Below are 18,960 nucleotides of genomic sequence, written 5' to 3' on the forward strand. Positions count from 1 at the left end.
AAATTGCATTAATTTCATCTAATTCCCCCAGGAGAATCTCCCTGAAATCAGGGGCTGTTTGTGTCCCAGGAGTCTAGCACAGTGCCTGAAGAAGGACACATTGAGTAGGGTTTAGTAGTCATGATATTCATGAGTAAATATTTGTTGAAATGAATCACAGTGAATTGATATGGACGAAACGATAGTAACGAGGGCCTGCGCTAGCACACCCTTGCTACCTTGTTTTAAACCCTGGGAGGTAGGGGCTATCCTTCCCATTTCACAGATGAGGTCCAGGAGCTTGTTCCTTTCTGGCCCCCTTTTCCTCCTCTGTAATATGAGGAAGCTAGCTGGAAACTGGCCTACAGGAGCTCCAAAGCCCTTTCTTCCCTGCCCATCCCCCTCGTCTTGAAATCTACAGGATGGAAATCTAAACACGAAGTTAAGATAGAGCGGCTCAGGTTAGAGGGAGCCAGAAAACTACCCGGGGCGGGGATTTATGAATGGCCGATAAGCCCCGCCCCTCGCGCGCGAGCACGCTCCACTTTCCCTCTCCGAGTGCCCGCCCCCTCGCTCCGCGCGCTGACATCACATCAGCCAGCCCGGAAGTGTTGCCATGGCGGCGCTGAGCGGCCTGGTGTCTTCGCTGGAGTCCTATAGAGGCCGGGACCGCTTGGTGAGGCCCAGGGCGGGCTGGGACCGGACCTCAGAGCGGGGCCGCGGGCTCCTCCTCCTCATGCCTGGGCGTCAGCCCGGCCCTCCTGGGGCCGGAGTCCCGACCCGGGTTCTGTGGGCCGGCCGGCCCTGCGGGCCCGTTCTGAGGAAGCCCCTGGGTAGAAAGAGTGGAGGCCTCCTCGCGTTTCTGCCCCTAAGGCCTCTGGGAACGGAGAAGACGTGGGTTCCGACGCCCCCACTCCCAAACCCTTGCCCCTCAGGCTCCGAACACCCCCCCTCTCCCCCTCCCCCCTCCCCTGCCTCGAGGCCTCGGTTTCCCCTTCTTGTCTTTGAGTGGTTGGACAATTAAAATGTGAACCCCCCACCCCCCTCCCTCACGCCGCTGGGATAGCAGAAAGCGCCCAGGACTGGGAGCTACGAGACGCTGGCAAACTCTTAAGAAGCCCAGCTGGGTGCCCATGGCTCTTAAGCGCTGGGATGCAAACACAAGTTTAGGGCTATCCTCGGAGTCCTGGTCTGTGGCAAAACCACCACCTCCTCTTCTCCTGTAAAATGCTGTTGGGCGACATCGGTTTTTAAATATATATATATTTTGACGACCATTTCAATTTGACTAATTTCTTTTGTATTTGGATGGTTTTAAAAATTCATTCACAAACGTTATTCTTCAACAGACTGTCAGAGAGACTCATGACATGACAGAAAAGGATGAGGGCCCCTGGACTAGATGAAATCTAGACTTTTCCAGTTGTAGGTTTAGTGATCACAGGCTTAGAATTGGAAAGAACCTTGGAGGCCGTTTGATTCAAGCTCATTTTGTAGCTGAAGTAGAGGAGACCCAGAGAAGTAAGTGACCTCAAACTCACTATGATATTTTTAATGGGGAATTGAGGGGTTGACTCTAGAACCTCTAGATCCAACGTCAGCCTGGTTTCCATTGCACTAAACCGGGTTGTCCAAAAAATCCTAGCTCTGCCATTCGGTATTTCAGTGACGCTGGATTAAATCACTTCTCTGGGTCTCAGTTTCCTCATCTGTAAAATGAATGGGTATGAAGAGATTATTTCTAAAATCCTTTTGAACTCTAAAACTTAAAAGTCCACATTAGTATGACTAGACAATTTAAACTTGTCTACAAATCAATAGATACTATATATCTGCATATTTATCTGTATTATATAAATTCTGCATTTGAGACTGGAACCCGGCCTTCCTGATCTTGAACCTCTCTGTCATACCATGTGGTTTGAGGAAACCACTTAATTTTTCAGTTGCTTAGGCAATTCTCCAAAATTTTTAAGTTGCAGAGGTGATGCAGACCCACATTAGTAGAGCCTCCTTATTTGGGAGTTTCCTATACCCTTGAAATCATAAGTCTAATCTGTCCCTGTCCCTGGTAGGTGCAGAGCCTATACTCCAAGGCATTTGTGGGAACAAAGATAAGACCCTATGCTGCTTTCATAGAACTCACCCTCTAATAGGTGATCAGGCCATGAACAAAACTAAAAATGTTTTTTTTCTCTAAAAGATCAATATTACTTGTTCCAAAATTAATGGTTATTGAATTGTGTTTTTAAATTTAAAAACTGATAGCTTTCTCTTCAGAATAAGTTTGACTAGAATTTATGTTTCCTGGCTTCTTAGCCAGGGCTCTGACCTTCATAAAGTGCTGCCTACATTGTGCTACTTATTATGAAATGTTTGCTGTTAACTTAAAACTTTAGCAAAGGCTACTCTTACCAATTTTCTGTAATTCTGTGACAGTAGGGGGGAGGAAAAAAAGTAACAAGCAAAAGTAACAAGTATAAATCATTGCAATAAAGTATAAATCATTTTGGAGAATTGTGTTATGCATTTGAGTGACTAATATATTTACTAGTCAAGAGAATGCTAGAATATTACTGTATGTTGCCTAAGGAAGTTCCCATTATTCATTTTTGAGGGGGATATGCTGTACAGATTGCTACAAAGTACTTTTTGTTTGTTTCTTAACTCCCTTTTTTATCCCACTCATCTTTCAGATAAGTAAGCATACATATATTCTCTGGTTTACACTTATCAAGTAACATTGAATTAATTATTCTCCTGGGGCTTGGTTTCAAATTCATATCTCCAGTGCTTCCCAGGCTACCTGAGTCACATGTTCTTCACTTTTTGGTAACACATGCATATGGAACTATGTTGCTTTAACTTCAAAATAGTTCTACCATTTTGAACTTCTACTTTTCAAATTTAATCCATTAGTTCAGTTTTGTCACCTATTAGGAATACCAGCTAGGTTTTAACCCTAAATGAATTTTCAACATTTTATGATAATACTATCTACTTAGCAAAATATGAGCTGCCCAGCACTATGGTAGCCACTCTAGCCGGATGGAAATGAAATACCAAGTTAAGAAATGGCTTTTGTTGTCTGGTTGGTGACAAAAGATCAACATATATTATGGAGCTGAAAACCAAGATAGTTCCTAAAAGTGATGGTTGGCTACTACAGATAAATTGATGCAATCATAAATCAATGCCCCACTTTCTCATGCTTGCTGCCTCTGCTTTGCTACAGATTAGGACTTTGAGCTATGGCTGTCAGCTGATTGGTGGATTTCTGACCGAGCAGTCTTCTGTCAAGTCTGAAGTAGGAAAGAGGCTTCTGGGGATATCTGCACAGCTCAACCACTGCAGGACCGTCTTGCGGTTGTTTGATGACCTGGCCATGCTTGCATACAGCAGGCAGTATGGGCTGGGTGCTAAGGTAACCACACCAGAACTGTTCCATAGATATATGAAGATATATTCAGTTTGGCTTATCAGAAGATTCTCATCTTTAAAAAAAAAAAAAAAAAAAAAAAGCTGCCTAAAACCACTGTTGGTTCTTACAAGAGCTTATAATGTTGCTTGTGCCTTTGGGAGAGGGGTAAACATAAAGGTAAGGGAATACATGGATTATGATTAAGGGATTCCCCTTTGGGCCTTTGGAGGGATCTTTTTAGTGGTAAATTATTTACTGTGAAGGCCTATAATGTCTGAGATCTGAGATCACTTCCAGCTTTAAATCCTAAGAACCTGTAGGATTCAGCATGGAAGTCTGACACTGCCATGTGTCTCTGGACAAGTGATTTCATCTCATTCAACCTCAGCTATCTCATATATAAACTGAAGGGGCTGGACAAGATGATTTTTGAGAGTCCTTCCAACCCTAAATCATTTATTACCTAGTGGGAATGGTGAGCCCTGTGTTGATGACTGCAGGGAGTACAGAAAACTATGAGATATGAATTCACATTTTATTGGCTATTACAGTCTAATTAGACAAAGAAGCTCACATTCTAATGGGTATATTGGACCAGTTAGACACAGAAAAATATAACCAAGATGACTTCTCAGGTGCCAATTTGAGTTTCATAATCTTATACTTTCTCAGATTCTGCCTTGGTACAGTTTTAAGTCCCATTACCATTTTGGTCATCCTCCTATGGATTTGTTCCAACTTGGTAATGTCTCATCTAAAATAATTTATTGGCATATTTGTTTTTACATCATAGACATTTTTGGATATACTATCTCACCTGACTCTTCTAGTCCTCCCATGTAACAATAAAAAGATCAGTGACCAGGGCTAACCAATTTGGTGACTACATCTGTGTATAACATTCCATACATACTCACATCTACCTTTCTCTAGAACAATTATGACTACTCTGTATATAGCATTCTTCCTCACTGGATTTCTTAAAATGTAACTCATTCACTCATTTCCAGTTTGCCCTGTTTTTCATAGTTATAGTTAGCTAATACAGCAGAGAGCTCTATAGAGTAGCTCCATAAAGAATTGCCTCTAGTTAATAGGCAATACATTTGCATCCCAAGGGATTTTAGAAGCAATTATTTGCCTTATATATATTTTTAAAGATAAAAATATAAAGAACTAGAAAAGATAGTCAATAGCAGGATCTGATAGGAAACCTAGCCCTTTCTTAGAGGCTGTGTCCTGGGGAGGGGTGATTGACATTTGATGTCCTCTTCAAACTCAGGAATTCAATTTAGCAAATATTTATTAAATTCTTGATATATGCAAAACAGTAAAGCTTGGAAGTTATAGAACTGGCCTTCAAGTCAGGAAAACCTGAGTTTAGATCCTACCACTGACTCTGCTTTGTGATTTTGGGCAAGTCACTTGACTTAATGTCCTAGACATTTTTAAGCCTATACTCTGTAGAGAGGTACAGGTGCCAACCTGTATTGGTAAAGGGATTTTTCTTGAGAGAACTCCCTATAACCATGTCAAAGGTCCAGCCCTTAGCTCTATCCCTGTATGCCAGATAGCAGAAATTCAAAGATAGCAAGTGACAGTCTTTGCATCAAAGGAACATATCCATGGCTCCATATGAGTGAATGCAGGGAGAGAAAGTTTCAAAACGGAGGGAAGAGAAAGCTTTTTTTTTTCTCTTAATAGTATTTTTCCAAATACATATATAGTTTCAACATTTATTTTTGTAAGATTTTGTTTAAGTTTTTTTTTCTTTCTTTCCTTTACCTCCCTCCTCCCTGAAATAGCAAGCAATCTGATATAGGTTAAACATGTACAATCATTTTAAACATTTTCATATTTGTCATATTTCCCCAAAAGGGAAAAAAAAAACACAAAAAGGAAAAAGCAAACAAAAAAAAGGTGAAAATACCAGGTTTTGATCCACATGCAGTCTCCATAGTTTTCTTTCTGAATGTGGATGACATTTTCCATCCCAAGTGATGCGAAAACTTTCAACAAGGGTTTCACTAAGGAGTTGGCAACCAAGCTAAGTCTTGAAGAAAAGGCAGACAGTGAAAGGAAATGGGAAGAATGAGGGCATCATAGGCCCTGAGGATGGCTTGTGTGACTCCAGTGACATGCCAAACTCAGGAAGAACTGGAAGATCAACTTGGGCCAGGCTATCTAGAGAAAGAGAGAGAGAGAGAGAAAGAGTGTGTGTGTGTTTGTATGTGTGTGTGTAAAAGACAGGGAGATGTGTGTGGAGAAAGAGGTATGAGAGGCTCATGAGATGATCTTAGCCATATGGGACAGGGAATCCCCAAAGGTTTTCTGATAGAAGAGTGAGAGGATTGGCATGAATTGAAGACAGGAAAGTCAGTTATAAGCTGGTAAAATAGCACAATAAGAAATGAAATAGGGCTTGGGCTAGAGTGGTAGAAGTACAGTATAGATGCAGAAAAGGTGACAGTGTCTGCTTATATTGGGTGCTGAATAAATGCTAGCTGATTGGCAGATAGAAGAAATCATGTTAGAATCAACAGGATTCTGCAACTGATTAGATTTTGGGGGTGAAGGCAAAGGAAGGTTATAGGACAAGGAGAATGATGATGTCAGCATTAAAAATAGGGAAGTTGGGTGAATGGTCAGGCTAAGGGGAGAAAATGAATTCATTTTGGACATGTGGAGCTAGAGAGGCCATAAGTGGACCCAGGTAGAGCAGTTTATCAGAATATTTAGAGGTGCAGAAACTGAATTGAGTGGCAAAACTGAGCTATCTATGTAGATTTAGGAATTGTTTTTTAAGGGTTTATAATTGAAACTATGGGAGTGAATGAGATAACCAGCACAGAGGAAAGAGAAAGAAGAAAAAAGGGCCTATGAAAAGCACAGGAGAATCCCTAGTTTAGGGAGTTGAAGAAAAAGGGTGATTTGTGAAGGAGCAGGCAGACAGGAGGAAGAGAACCAGGAGAAAGTGGCTGGGCCTCTGAGAGCCTGAGCTACAATCCTATCCCTGGTCACTTTCCTCATGGGCAAGACAAGTTACTTCCTTTCTCTAAGACTTCAGTAAAAGGAGGTATTGGACTAGATGGCCTCTGAGGTTCCTTCTAATTCTATACCCATGATCCTTTGAATTGACTAAAAAGAATGCACCCAGAATGATGGTGATATGGGAATGTGGGATGCTTCATTTGGGCAGAGGATGATTGAAAAAAGGCTCTGAGATTTACTGGAGAAGTCACTAGTATATGGAAAACATTGAGAATTAGGTGAAAAAGGTGACTAAAAATATCCATTTCCTTTGACCTACAGCTGCACTGCTAGACATTAGGCATCCCAAGGATGTCAAAGACAGAAAGTCTCTCATAGACCAAAAGAATCAATCATAGCAGTACTTTTGAGTTAGCAGAGACGTGGAAAGCATGAGAGGCAGAGGGTTAAGTGGAAGTGGTCATTAGATGGCAGCTGGCTTCAAAGTCAGCAAGACCTGAGTTCCTCGTTCATCCCCAAAGCACATGGACTTTGGGGCTAGACATGTCATCTTGGTTCCTAAGCAGTAAGATCACTTCTAACCTTCAGTCTATGAACTTGTTAATATTTGAAAACTGAATTTCAATAGCATTGTTTCCCTTGTCATCCTATGTATTTTATTTAAAACATTTTAAAAACATGATTCTGAGAAACAGGTTATCTATATACTGCCAAATGGGTCCAAGCCACAAAAGGATTCAAAATCTTAAGAATTCCTACCCTAAGACTAACCCTGGCTATAGGTAAGGAGGGATCTGCCTTGATAGAAGTGATTCCTCACCAGTGCTTCCTAATGAAATCATAGAACTGATTTTAAAAACCTCAACTGGAAACTTTAGATGCCCATTGATGGGGGAATTGCTAAATCATCTGAGGTACATTAATCACATAATGGATTATTACTGAGCCATAAGAAATGATAGATATAGAAGATTCAAAGAAGCTTGGAAAAACCTAGGTAGTGATGCTGAGCAAAATGGTAACAGGAAAACAAGGAGGAACCTAAGAAAGAGAAAGTGAAAACTGAAATTATGACAAAGCTGGGCTCCCGGAAGAGAATTGGGGAAATGGGCTGCAGGTGTGGGATATTGCTTACAAAGTCAACCAAGGCTGGTTAGTGGGTTGGCTTTGTTCATGTGGTTTTCTTTTCTCCATGCTTTTAAAATCTGTTTTACAGAGGATGGTTCACTGAGTGGGAGGTGGCAATGAATGTGATGTAAAAACAAAAGTTAGCAGTAAGAATAAGGTTTTTTAAATAGTGAGAGATAATGGTGACTTTTGAGAGAGCAGTTTCAATCAAGTCAGTTTGGAAGTGATTTAGCTATGAATGAAAGAGGAGGAAGTGGAGGTAACAATGGGTGTAGATTTTTTTTTTTCCTAGGAGTTTAGCCATGAAAGGGAAGGGAAGATAATGAAGGATAGTTTGAGGAGGTGAAAGATATCAGGAGCATTTTTGTTTTAAGGATGGAGAGATCTGATCTGATTCTTCTCTAGGGAGCTGATTTATACTGATAAACTGGAGAGGGACTGATCAGTCACCAAACATTTATTAATCAAAGTTCTTCAATACAACAAATATTTGTTTAACATCTTCTGTTTATTTACAGAGCACAATGACAGTTGCTTAGATTTTAATCTAGTGGAGAAATAAAGATGTAAACATAGATAACTTTTAAATAACATTATATTATATTGTTTATGTATTAGAAAGACACAAGTAAAGTGCTAAGACTTCATGTAGTAGATGGCTTTGAGTTGGTTTTTTGGAGGATGGGTTGGAATCCAACAGGTAAAAATGAGGAAGGGACACCCTCTAGGCCAAGGGTTTAACTTGGGGTCTATAAATTTAAAAAAAAAAAAAAAAAAGATGTTTGTTAACTATATTTCTTTAGTGTAACTTTTTTTTGGGGGGGGGGGTAATTCTGTGCTTTGGATTTTTTCTTTCTTTTTTTTTTTTTTTTTTTTTTTTGCTGGACTGAGAATTTTAATAATAGCTTTCTATTTTCAAAATACATGCAAATACATTCAACATTCACCCTTGCAAAATCTTGTATTGCAAATTTTTCTCTCTCCCTTCCTCCCACCCCCCTTCTCTATACTGCAAGCAATCCAATATAGGTTAAACATGTGTATTTCTTCCAAACACATTTCCACATTTATCATGCTGAAAGATGATCTTTTGATCTGAAAAATCAGATCAAAAGGGAAAAAAATGAGGGGGAAAAAAAGCAAGCAAACAAAAACAAAAAAGGTAAAAGTACTACGTTGTGATCCACACTCAGTCCCCACTGTATGGTTTTCTCTATCACAAGTCTATTGGAATTGATCTGAATTACCTGATTATTGAAAAGAGCCATGTCCATCACAGTTGATTATCACATAATCTTGTTTCTGTGTATGATGTTCTCTTTGTTCTACTTATTTCACTCAGCATCAGTTCATTTAAGTCTCTCCAGGCCTTTCTGAAATCATTCTGCTGATTGTTTCTTATAGAACAATTATATTTCATGACATTCATTTACCATAACCTATTCAGCCATTCCCCAGCTGATGGGCATCCACTCAGTTCCCAGTTCCTTGCCACTACAAAAAGAGCTGCCACAAACATTTTTTCTGCTGTGAATTTTTACTGTATTTAGAAATAGTATTTTGAAAACAGTTCCACAGACTTCACCAGACTGTCAAAAGGATCCATAAAACAAAACAAAACACAAAAAGGTTGTTTCCTTGCTCTAGGCAAAGAGAACAGTATAAACCAAAGGTACATGAGCAGGAATACAAGGAGGGCCAGAGAATAGACCAGTATTGTTTGGCAGGTAACAGCAGGAGAAGTCAGGAAATGTAGGATGATGCCAGAATATGGAAAATCTTGAATGACATAATTGGGAGAGAGCAGGAAGTCACAGGGTTTTTCCGCACAAAAGTGATCTAATCAGGTCTTCTGTGTTGGTTAGAAGGAAGCCCTTTTTGCAAATGGTACCCATCCCCTCCTTTCCCTTTTGAAGAATGACATTTTCATTAAGGCAAGTCCCTAATCTCCCAGTTATTATAGATTAGTTACCCCTGTGGTCCCTCCTAGACCCAAGGCTTAGATCCTGTATACAGCAGTGAAGTCACAAGGGCTGTGCCTCCTAAGACAACTGGTCACAGCTATCTGCTTGGTACTGTTCCTACTGGTAAAGCCATCTTGGATTTTTAATATCAGAAGGTGCTTGATGTATATGGAATCAGAGCAGAGTACCTTGCATGTTTTCAGGGAAATTTCTTGAAGCTTTCTACTTTTGTAGGAGAATTTTTTTCTAAACTGATAGTGGCCACTTGGATCTTAAATGTACTTTGGACAGTGTCAGAGATGCTTTGACCTCCCTTTTCTAGACTCCATGCAGATCTCAAAATCCTAAAGTACTATTCCCTGGGACAAGTCACTACTGTTGAATAAAAACTACTTTCCAAGCATCTTTCCCAAAGACAGCTGAGAAAACAGCCTGGTCCTCCTGGTTGCATTTTGGAGACTGGCTTTCCAAATAGATCATAGTTTGTTAGTTCCTCCTACCCCCAAACAATATTGCCCCATATTACAGCATGGGAAAGGAGACCACAAGCCGTTGTAGTGCTCGACAATCCAGTCCTACACCATTTCTTAGCTCAGTGTGTTAGAACAGGGGACAGAGGTGATTTCTCCTGCCATTGGTCAATATTCCCTATGTAAGGTGGATTCTCTTTAAAAGGACGGCATTCATCTGGGGGAGGGGGTGGGAGGTAAGAGGTGAAAAACTGGAACAAGAGGTTTGGCAATTGTTAATGCTGTAAAGTTACCCATACACATAATCTGTAAATAAAAGGCTATTAAATAAAAAATTTAAAAAAAAATAAAAATAAAAGGAGGGCATTTCCCAACTTTTTCAGATCTAGGGTGCCCCCGTGCCCTGACCACAGAAGACAGCACAGGCAAAATGCCGAACGAATGGGAAAGCCCATGGGTAGTCCAGGAGTACAGAGGAGGAAGTTGTCCCTGCAGCCTGATGTGGTAGAAAGGTGGAGGCTGGACTTCAGGGAGTCTTCAAGATATGCCCAGGGTTTAGAGGAGTGAAAAGGAGGCCTTTGATGCAGCAAAGTACTTCCTGTCTTTCCTCACATCCAACCAGTTGCTGATTCTGTCTATTTTACTTACACAAACCCTCCTTTCTTTTCCCAGGGCTGCCACCCCTCATTTAGGCTCTTTTGGGGTCTGTCAAGTCAGAGAGTGTAAACGGCCTGGCTGGAGCAGGGGACTCATAAAGGGGACCAGGAGTAGAGAGGCCAAAAGCTAGGGTGGGGTGAACACTGCTTCTGCTTCAGCTCGAGGGCTGTGCTCAGCAACAAGGAGACACAGAGGGAGGGAGGAAGCCTCCACAGCACCGCTGCTCTGAAACATGGTGTTTGTGCAGAAATGATTCCTGTGGGAGAATTAGCTGCAGCTGCAGGACATAGCAAAAGCCAGCTGTTGTCTTCATAACGCCACGCTTTGTTTCTATTGTCAGAAAGACTGGATGCTTTTGCTTTTTTGCCTGAGCAGTTTGGCCCGGAGAATTGGCAGGGAAGAGAGGGAAGGGAAAGAGCACTGCCTGGTGAAGTCACTGAGTTAACTATAGTGTGCCAGGGAGGTTAGAAAACACACTTTTGACCAATGGCCTCCCCTCCCTTGCCCTTCCTTCCTCTCTTTCCTCCCTTCTCTCCTTCCCTCTCTTCTCATTTTCTCCCTTCTTTCCTCCCCTTCCTCTCCTCTCTTCCTTTCTCATCTTTCCTCTTTCCTTTCCTTCCCTCCCTTCTCCACTTTTTCCTCCCCCTCCTTTCTTTGCCTTCCTTCTCATTTTCTCCCCTCTTTCCTCCCCTTCCTGTGCCTCTCCCCTCTTCCCACTCCTTCCATCTGTGTGCCTCTGTAGGAGGAAGATGCTATCATCCGCTGGCTGTCTGTCATCAGTAACTTTGCTGATCAGCTCTATTACCCTTGTGAGCACGTTGCCTGGGCTGCTGATGCTAAGATTATTCACATCAACTCTACAAAGTGGTGGATACTAAGCACAGCCCTTTGGGGCCTTTCACTTCTCCTAGGAACTCTACGGTGAGTGCAAAGATTGGATTATTTGCCTGCTCCAATTCGAGTTAATCTCCAGGAGGAAACATGTGACTTTAGTTCAGAGATTTCTCTAATGGCTCCACCAAACAAAGAAACACTTGAGCTGACAGCCCAAGTGGATGAGGCCGCTGGTGACATATGAGCTGTGTGAATTAAGAAACCTTCTTTCTATTGGTCAAGGATGTCCAGGTGCCTGGAGCCAGGCACCGTCATCTGAGCAGGGTTTTAACTGCCGCCTTCTTCTTAGCCTGCTCCTTAGGGAGTTTGAGCGTCCTTGGCCTTCTTTTCTCTATTCATGACGAAATCAGACCTTTCCCTCTCTGACCCCAGGAAGGAGAAATAATTCCAGAGAAGCTGGCTGCTTTGCTTGTTTCTAAGGGAGATAAGCTCCTGCAGAAAAATCTCGTGTCCTGCTATATTCTTAGCAAAAATGCCTAAACAAGACTATCAGTATTTATTTGTGAGTTGAATTCATCCAAAAGCTTCAGTATCTAAAGGTCTTCAAAGAAGAATTTTCCTTGTAAATCATTTTATATTTACAGAAATGCTAAATGCACTTTAAAATTGCTTGCTAAAATTAATGGGTAGGGAAAGACATTTTCCTTTTCTAGAATACTAGTAATCACCTTGTTTCAATAATTAGTCATTTAGAAAAAACTTTATAAAGTGTTATTAAAAGTGTCTTTATTTTAATCCTGGAGTAATTGTTAATGAATCACCTTGTTTGTTGGGGGCACAGTCTCCTTGGCCCTCCCAAAAGGCCATTACACTAAAAGGACAAAGAAATGGCTACATAAAGAAAATCAGAAGAGTTTCTCAAGAACAGTTCCTGTCTTCAGCAGCAAAGCAAATATGAAAATAACAAGTACTCTGCTTTGTGAGATATGTCAGTGGAGGTTTTCGGTTGCAGGTTTTGCCCATAGTCTTACTTAATATACTTAATACCTGTGTGACTTTAGGCAAGTCACTTCTGTTCAGATGATCTTTGCCTTTGGAGGGTTTTAGATCTAAATCCTCTGGTCTTCCTTGCTTCTCTGAGAGTTTAAGTTGGCAGCCACTTACCCATCATGTTTGTTTTTCCTGATTCATTTTTCTGGTCTTTTCAGATCCCTGAAAATTATACTGAATCTGAGAAGAAAATTGAGAAATCCTGAAGGAAAATCTAGGTATGATTTCATTCCCTTTCCTATTCTTTCTCTCATAAGAAAAAGAAAATGTTCTTCAGTTACATCAACTAATTTTCATTTCAAATATAAAGAACCATAAGAGGAGTGGGATAACCGGAAGATCAGGCTAGTTATCTGAAAGAGAAGTTCATAGAATTGCTGTTCTTGTCATCACTTCATAATGAGAAGGAATAGTAATTTCTGAACTCAGTCATATTCTGTCAAATGTTTACCAGCTAGATCTGGGGTGGGGGAAGTACACATGACATACTTTTAAGTTTAATATGCATTAATGTTTTTTCCTTCATCTAAATGTATACCGACCACAAATCCAGCCTTGATGTATAGCATTTGCCAGTTTCTGAGTTATAAATGCTCTCTGAACATTTAACAATTAGCTGAAGAGCTAGTTTAAGCTGACTCCATCATATCCCTGCCTGAATCTAAGATTATGGCCCATAGAGGCATGATTGTCACCTTGATAGAGATTACAGGACGTCAGATATGAGGAATTTTAGAGGCCATCTAAGCTAGGGGCTCTTAAACTTTTCTGTGTCCTAAACCTCTCAGGCAGTCTGATAAAGCAGATGAAGTCTTTCTCAGCATCAGCTTTTTAAATGCACAAAATAAAATACATAGGAATACAAAGGAAACTGAATATGCTGAAATGCAGCTATCAAAATATTCTTTCAAAAAGTTCATGGACCCCAGGCTAAGAACACCTTTGGCAGAAGGGAAAACTGAGGCTCAGAAAGGGGAAGGGAGCAGCTGGGCCCAGGTGGGAGGCCCAGATTGATCACTCTTACACCTGCGGGAGTAAAGCTCAGCCCTCCTTATAGCACCGAGGCAGGACTTGGCCCACACAGCCCATGTACAGGGTTCTGCACTGGGGTCCTCAGATTTTAGTCCTTACTATGAGGTCCCACAGCAGGGCATCCGACTCCTCCAAGCCCTAAAATAGGGTGAGGTACTTGCAGGGCTGTTGGTAGCAAAGTGCTTTATAGCCTTAAAGTGCTATAGAAATGTTAGTGTTACACTTATTAAATTTGAGAGCAGATACAATAATGACTATACTGAGGAAGTAACTCATTTATATATCAAGGATCTGCGATATCATCGGAGTGAGAACTGCCTCCACTGAAACAGATTGTCATCTATGAGTAACTTGATAAAAGAAGCCCCTTCTTTGGGCTCACATGTCCATGGCTCAGCTTCACCCCTTACAGGGACTGTGGCAGAGGCCTCCTCCCTGGGCTCCAGCCTCCAGATGTCATCTGTTTAAATTGCAAATGTCCAGGTCTGACCAGGTCACTCCCTTCTTCTGGAAGCTGCAGTGGTCTCTGTAGCTTCTAAGGTAAAACACAAGTCTCACTGATCTCTTGCCTTTTTATCATCTGCCTTGAGTCTACTTTGACAAGTTCTTTGATGATACTCTCATTTACACACTTGGGTGCTGGCCCCTGGCTTTTTGGTTCTTCCTTGTACATGAGATTCCACCATTTCCATATCTTTGCCCAGACCATCCTTAGTCCCTGGCATATGTGCCCGCTATTAACCTCTGCCTGGTAGAATCCCTGACTTTTAATAAAGTTCAGCTCAAGGACTGTCTCCTACAGAAAGCCTCTCCTGACCCCTCCTGAAGTGACTTTGTATCTCTTTGTTTATAAACATGCTGTTTCTTATCCCTTGCCCCCTAGAATGGAAGTTTGCTAGCCTCTTTAGGTCAGGCTAGGATAAAGTCTGATACATAGTTGATGCTTAGTAAATGCTGGTTGAATTAATCAACTTGCATGTTGAATAAGGCTCAGAAAGTTGCTGTAGACCTGAGAAGTCATGTGACTTACCCAGGGTCACTCAGCTAGCCAGTGTCCAGTGAGGATCTGAAGCCCGGGCCTCCTAACTCCAAGTATTTGGCTACCCCTCAATCATACTTGAGATTCATGCATATAGTTTTTCACAGAGTTTACAAAGTAATTGCCTCATAATTACCCTGTGAGGTTGATAGGAAAATATTCTCCTTTACAGTCTCTGATAGTGCTAGTGTTAGGCTTCGACAAGTTCTCCTGACTCCAATTTTAGAGCTCTCTCCATAATTACTGTGCCATCTCTCCAGCTGGTCATTGGAAAGGCTTAATTTTCTTGACTAAAAAAGTCCAAAATCACCTTAGAAAGAGAAAGAGCTGCATACCAGAAAACTCAGATCCTAAGTCAGACTCTCTTAACTAATTTTCTGTGTGAAGTTGGGGAAATCTGTTAATTTGTCTGTACCTCAGTTTCCTTATCCATAAAACAGAGGAAGTAAAACAGAGGAAGTAATAACTACCTCAGCCTCCTGATAATAGCATTATGGCAACTGAAAGAGATAACTCTTGACAAAAGACTATGAAGAGTTAAAAGCCTTATATAAATATAAGGTATGATATTTTCTCAAGAGACAGTTGGGCTCATATCTCTAGGACCCTCAGGTGGCAAATGCTTCCTTCACAACAGCCCTATGAGGAAGAAGAGAGATGGAGGTGTATGAAAGTACACCCCTAAGTATGTGACTAAGTGGGGTTGCTGCGCCAACAGAGAACCTCCCCATGTCCCACCCCCAACTCCTGGGCTAATATTTTGCTCTTCATCATCCTGCCTTCCTACAGGATCCCTTCCCAGAACAGAAGCATTTTCTGTTTTGGCTGCCTCACACTTGTTTACATCTCTCTTCAGCCCTTAATATGAGTGGTTTGCAGAGCTGGCCTGGACCTTGGAGATAGGTCAGATTAACAAGATTGTGGGCCGCATTAAGGATGGCTTATCTCCCTCTGTAGCCTGCTTTAATTGGGCCACTTAGAGTACAGTGGTCAGTTCTGGGAGCCATGTTCTAGGAAGGATTTTAATAAGCTACAGTGTCCAAAGGAGGATCCGGAAACGCCTTGTGAAGATCAGCTCAAGGAATCAGAGACATAGAGCCTGGAGAAGAGAAAGCTTAGAGGGGAGACAGTAACTGACTTTTAATACTTGGAAAGACTCTTGTATGTGTAGGTCTGTTCCTTCTGGTCCCAGAAGACAAGTCCTAAAGCAATGAAAAGAAGCTGCCAACTGGCCAATTGAGTCTGGGTCTCAAGAAAAGCTTCCTAATCATTAAGCGTGATTCAAAAGTAGACTTGGCAGCTTTTAGAGATAGTGAGGGAGGGGAAGTTTCAAACAACCATTAGATAACTCCTGCTTGAGTGTAATTTTTGGAGTCTGGGTTGAATTAAGACATCTGCTGAGGAGGTCCTTTGCAATTTAGAAATCTTGGGTTTCTGTGACCCGCTCTCCTATGTCAACAATGACAACATTAACAATATAGTTAACAATGACTATTAGACATGACTTTTCTAGAATAAACAACTAAGCACTTAATGCCTTTTCTTTTTCTGTCTTCTACAGTAAATCTTTTAGAAGAGAAAAGAAAATGATTGCAATTCAGGTGAAGTCGGAAATATTAACCCTTCTTAGCAATTTGGCTGATCTAGCCAATGCCATCCATTGGCTGCCTCCAGGATTCCTCTGGGCAGGACGATTTCCTCCATGGCTGGTGGGTCTCATGGGCACTGTGTCTTCTCTCATCAGTATGTACCAAGCATCTGGGCTTCACTCTGAAAAGTCTGATGACTCTTGACATCGATGATTGGTTTGAGAAACACTCAAATGAGACTGAAAATTCTTGGCATCAGAGGCTGTTGGGATCAAAGCTGGGCTTTTAATTGCTCAAAATAATAAGATGACTGGGAAACTTAAGAAAGAGATCCAAAAATTGCTACTCCTGATCTGGGTTGGATTAATTTAAAGGAGTAAGACCCAATGGAGGCATAGAGCTGAGGGCTTCTTCAAATAGGACAAAGAGAAATGTCTTTTGGCCTCTAGTTATGCAAAACTTCAGCACTGTCATAGTGGATTCAAAGGGATTGTTCTGGCACTGCCACCTATGGAAAGAACCTTGCTTTTCCATAGTCCAAAGAGAGGTAAAGGAACCTGGCTGAGCAGGCTCTGGCAGCCTCAGCTCTCTAGTTGTCCCTTCCCCTCAAATCACAAAATAGCAGGCTTTTTATGGGTGAGGAATTGTGGAATTGCTAGTATTTGTGAGCAAAGGCTAGGACTGTCTAGGACTTGATCTACAGAGAGAGAACCAAAACCACCTTCCTCAGATCTGTTTAAGTTTGGTGGGGAAGAGCTTGGTGAAGGTTGGGCTATTCTGCAGGCTATGGGCTTCTCAGGGACCAGCCAACATTAGTAACTAATTGGCTCCTTTCACCTCACCTTCCATCTGTTTTTAAATAATAGCATGTTAGGAAGGAGGATTTCTTTTAGCTTGGCTGACAGAAAGTCTCTTCTCACTTTTTTTGTTAGACAACAGGAAATGTTTCTTTTGCTGACATTTGAAAAGCTGAGAGATGTAGCAGAAAGAATGCTGGGCCTGGGAGCCAGGAGCCTTGGGTTCCTATGAGGGCTTGGTCAATTCCTCAAGCCTCTCCGGGCCCATTTCCTAGCCTATAATAATATTTGCTCTGCCTTCTTCCACAGATAGAACAAAGATCAAATGAGATATCTAAAACACCACACAATCATGAGGCAATATTATCCTTGGAGTCTAAAAGCAAATCAACTAGATTTTGTTTTTGAAAATAAGTTTTAAAAATATTATGTGCAAATGAGAAATGAAAGTTTGCTCGGATAATCAGGAATCATCTGATATGTATCTAATAATAAAATGGAAGGTAGAAGATCAAGATTTGGCTGGCCTCCTCCTGTGGTCTGCTGTTGCTACTGTTTACACACAAAGATGCTGATCCATCATCCACAGCACACACATGCAACAAGCAATTTCTTAATTCTCTTCAATAATTTTTAAGTGCCACCCATGAGCTCAAGGATTCAAAGGCAAAAATGAAAACACCTTCCCCTATATGTGACTGGAGCTGGAGTAGAGAGCAAGATAAATAAGACAAAAAGTGTAAACTACTGAAGGCATGTACATTTTGCAGGGGAGGGAAAACACAATAAACCTAATTCTACTGACAGTGTAATACACGTCCAAGAACAGGACCAATTGAGCTGAAGTCAGGTGAGGGTTAGAAAAGCACTGACTGGAAGGATTAAGGAAGGCATCATAGAGGAGATTGTGCCTGGGATAGGCCTTGAAGAATGGATAAAATGGCAAGAGAGAGAAATGGAAGATCATGGCATTTGGGCCTAGAGGATCTCTAGGTCGAAGCTCTGCCACTTATAGTTATGTGACTTACTAACCATCAGTCCTCATTGCTTGAGAGAATCATACTTACAGTTGCCTATCTCATGATTTATCCAATTTAATTAGCAATTAAGTGCCTAGTGTGTGCCAAACATTGTGCCAAGTGCTAAAGATACAAAGAAAGGCAAAAAACAGTCTCTGCTTCTAAAAAGCTCATTCTGAGGTGAAGACAATGAGTACATAATTAGGCACCTGCAGGGTACATGGAAGGTCATCTGAAAGGGGAAGACACCAGCGGCTGGGAAGGGATTGGAGGGGAGAAAAGAGACACCAGGAAAAGCTGCCTGCAGAAGGTAGCAAAGCTTTGAGCTAAGTCAGGACAGCAATGCAGGAAAACTAAAGAAATGAGGGGTCAGAGCATTCCAGAAATGGGATCGTAGCCTGTGCAAAAGCACATAGAAGACAAGCATTCACTGAGAGCGTACTAAGTGCCAGGGATAAAAAGGAAGGCAAAAAGGTGGTCCCTGTTCTCAAGAAGCTCACAAGTCTGAAAGGGGAGACAATATACCACCAACCATGGACATACATGATACACACGGTTTATGGATGGCCCGTGTCTCTGGATTGTAGGGAATGGAGATGGGGGAAAGAGGAAGAAGACTGAAAAGATGTAAGGGGAAGCTTAGTGATTCAGTAGATAGACCACAGCCCAGGAGTCAGAAGGATCTGAGCTCAAATCTAGTCTCTGACACTAGCTGTGTAACCCTGATTTCCCTTTCCTCATTCCCAAAGAAAAAAACTATAAAGAGCTTTACTTGCCAACAGAGGAATTTGTATTTGAATCTAGAGGAAATAGGAAACCACTAGAGCTCAGTGAGCAAAGGATGTCACTGTCAAACTTTCATTTCAGGAAAATCCTTTTGATAGCTGAGCAGAGGATGAATTGGAACAAGAGAGATTTAAAGGCAGAAGATTGCCTTATCCAGGTGAAAAGTGATAAGGACCTAATTGAGGCCCTAACTCAGGGCTGTGA

At 41.5% G+C, this 18,960-nt stretch overlaps 1 protein-coding gene across 1 annotated transcript; it reads left to right on the forward strand.

Annotated features, from left to right (window-relative positions):
* The first annotated feature begins 572 nt into the window (after window positions 1–572).
* PEX11G (peroxisomal biogenesis factor 11 gamma) lies at window positions 573–18,693 on the forward strand. The gene is made up of 5 exons (XM_012542316.3): window positions 573–655; window positions 3,215–3,403; window positions 11,353–11,531; window positions 12,653–12,712; window positions 16,127–18,693. The coding sequence occupies exons 1-5, from the start codon at window positions 596–598 to the stop codon at window positions 16,356–16,358; spliced, it is 720 nt and encodes a 239-aa protein (XP_012397770.1). The 5' UTR covers window positions 573–595; the 3' UTR covers window positions 16,359–18,693.
* The last annotated feature ends 267 nt before the right edge of the window (window positions 18,694–18,960 follow it).

The sequence above is a fragment of the Sarcophilus harrisii genome, chromosome 1 (assembly GCF_902635505.1).
Source record: "Sarcophilus harrisii chromosome 1, mSarHar1.11, whole genome shotgun sequence".
In the NCBI taxonomy this organism is placed as follows: Eukaryota; Metazoa; Chordata; class Mammalia; order Dasyuromorphia; family Dasyuridae; genus Sarcophilus; species Sarcophilus harrisii.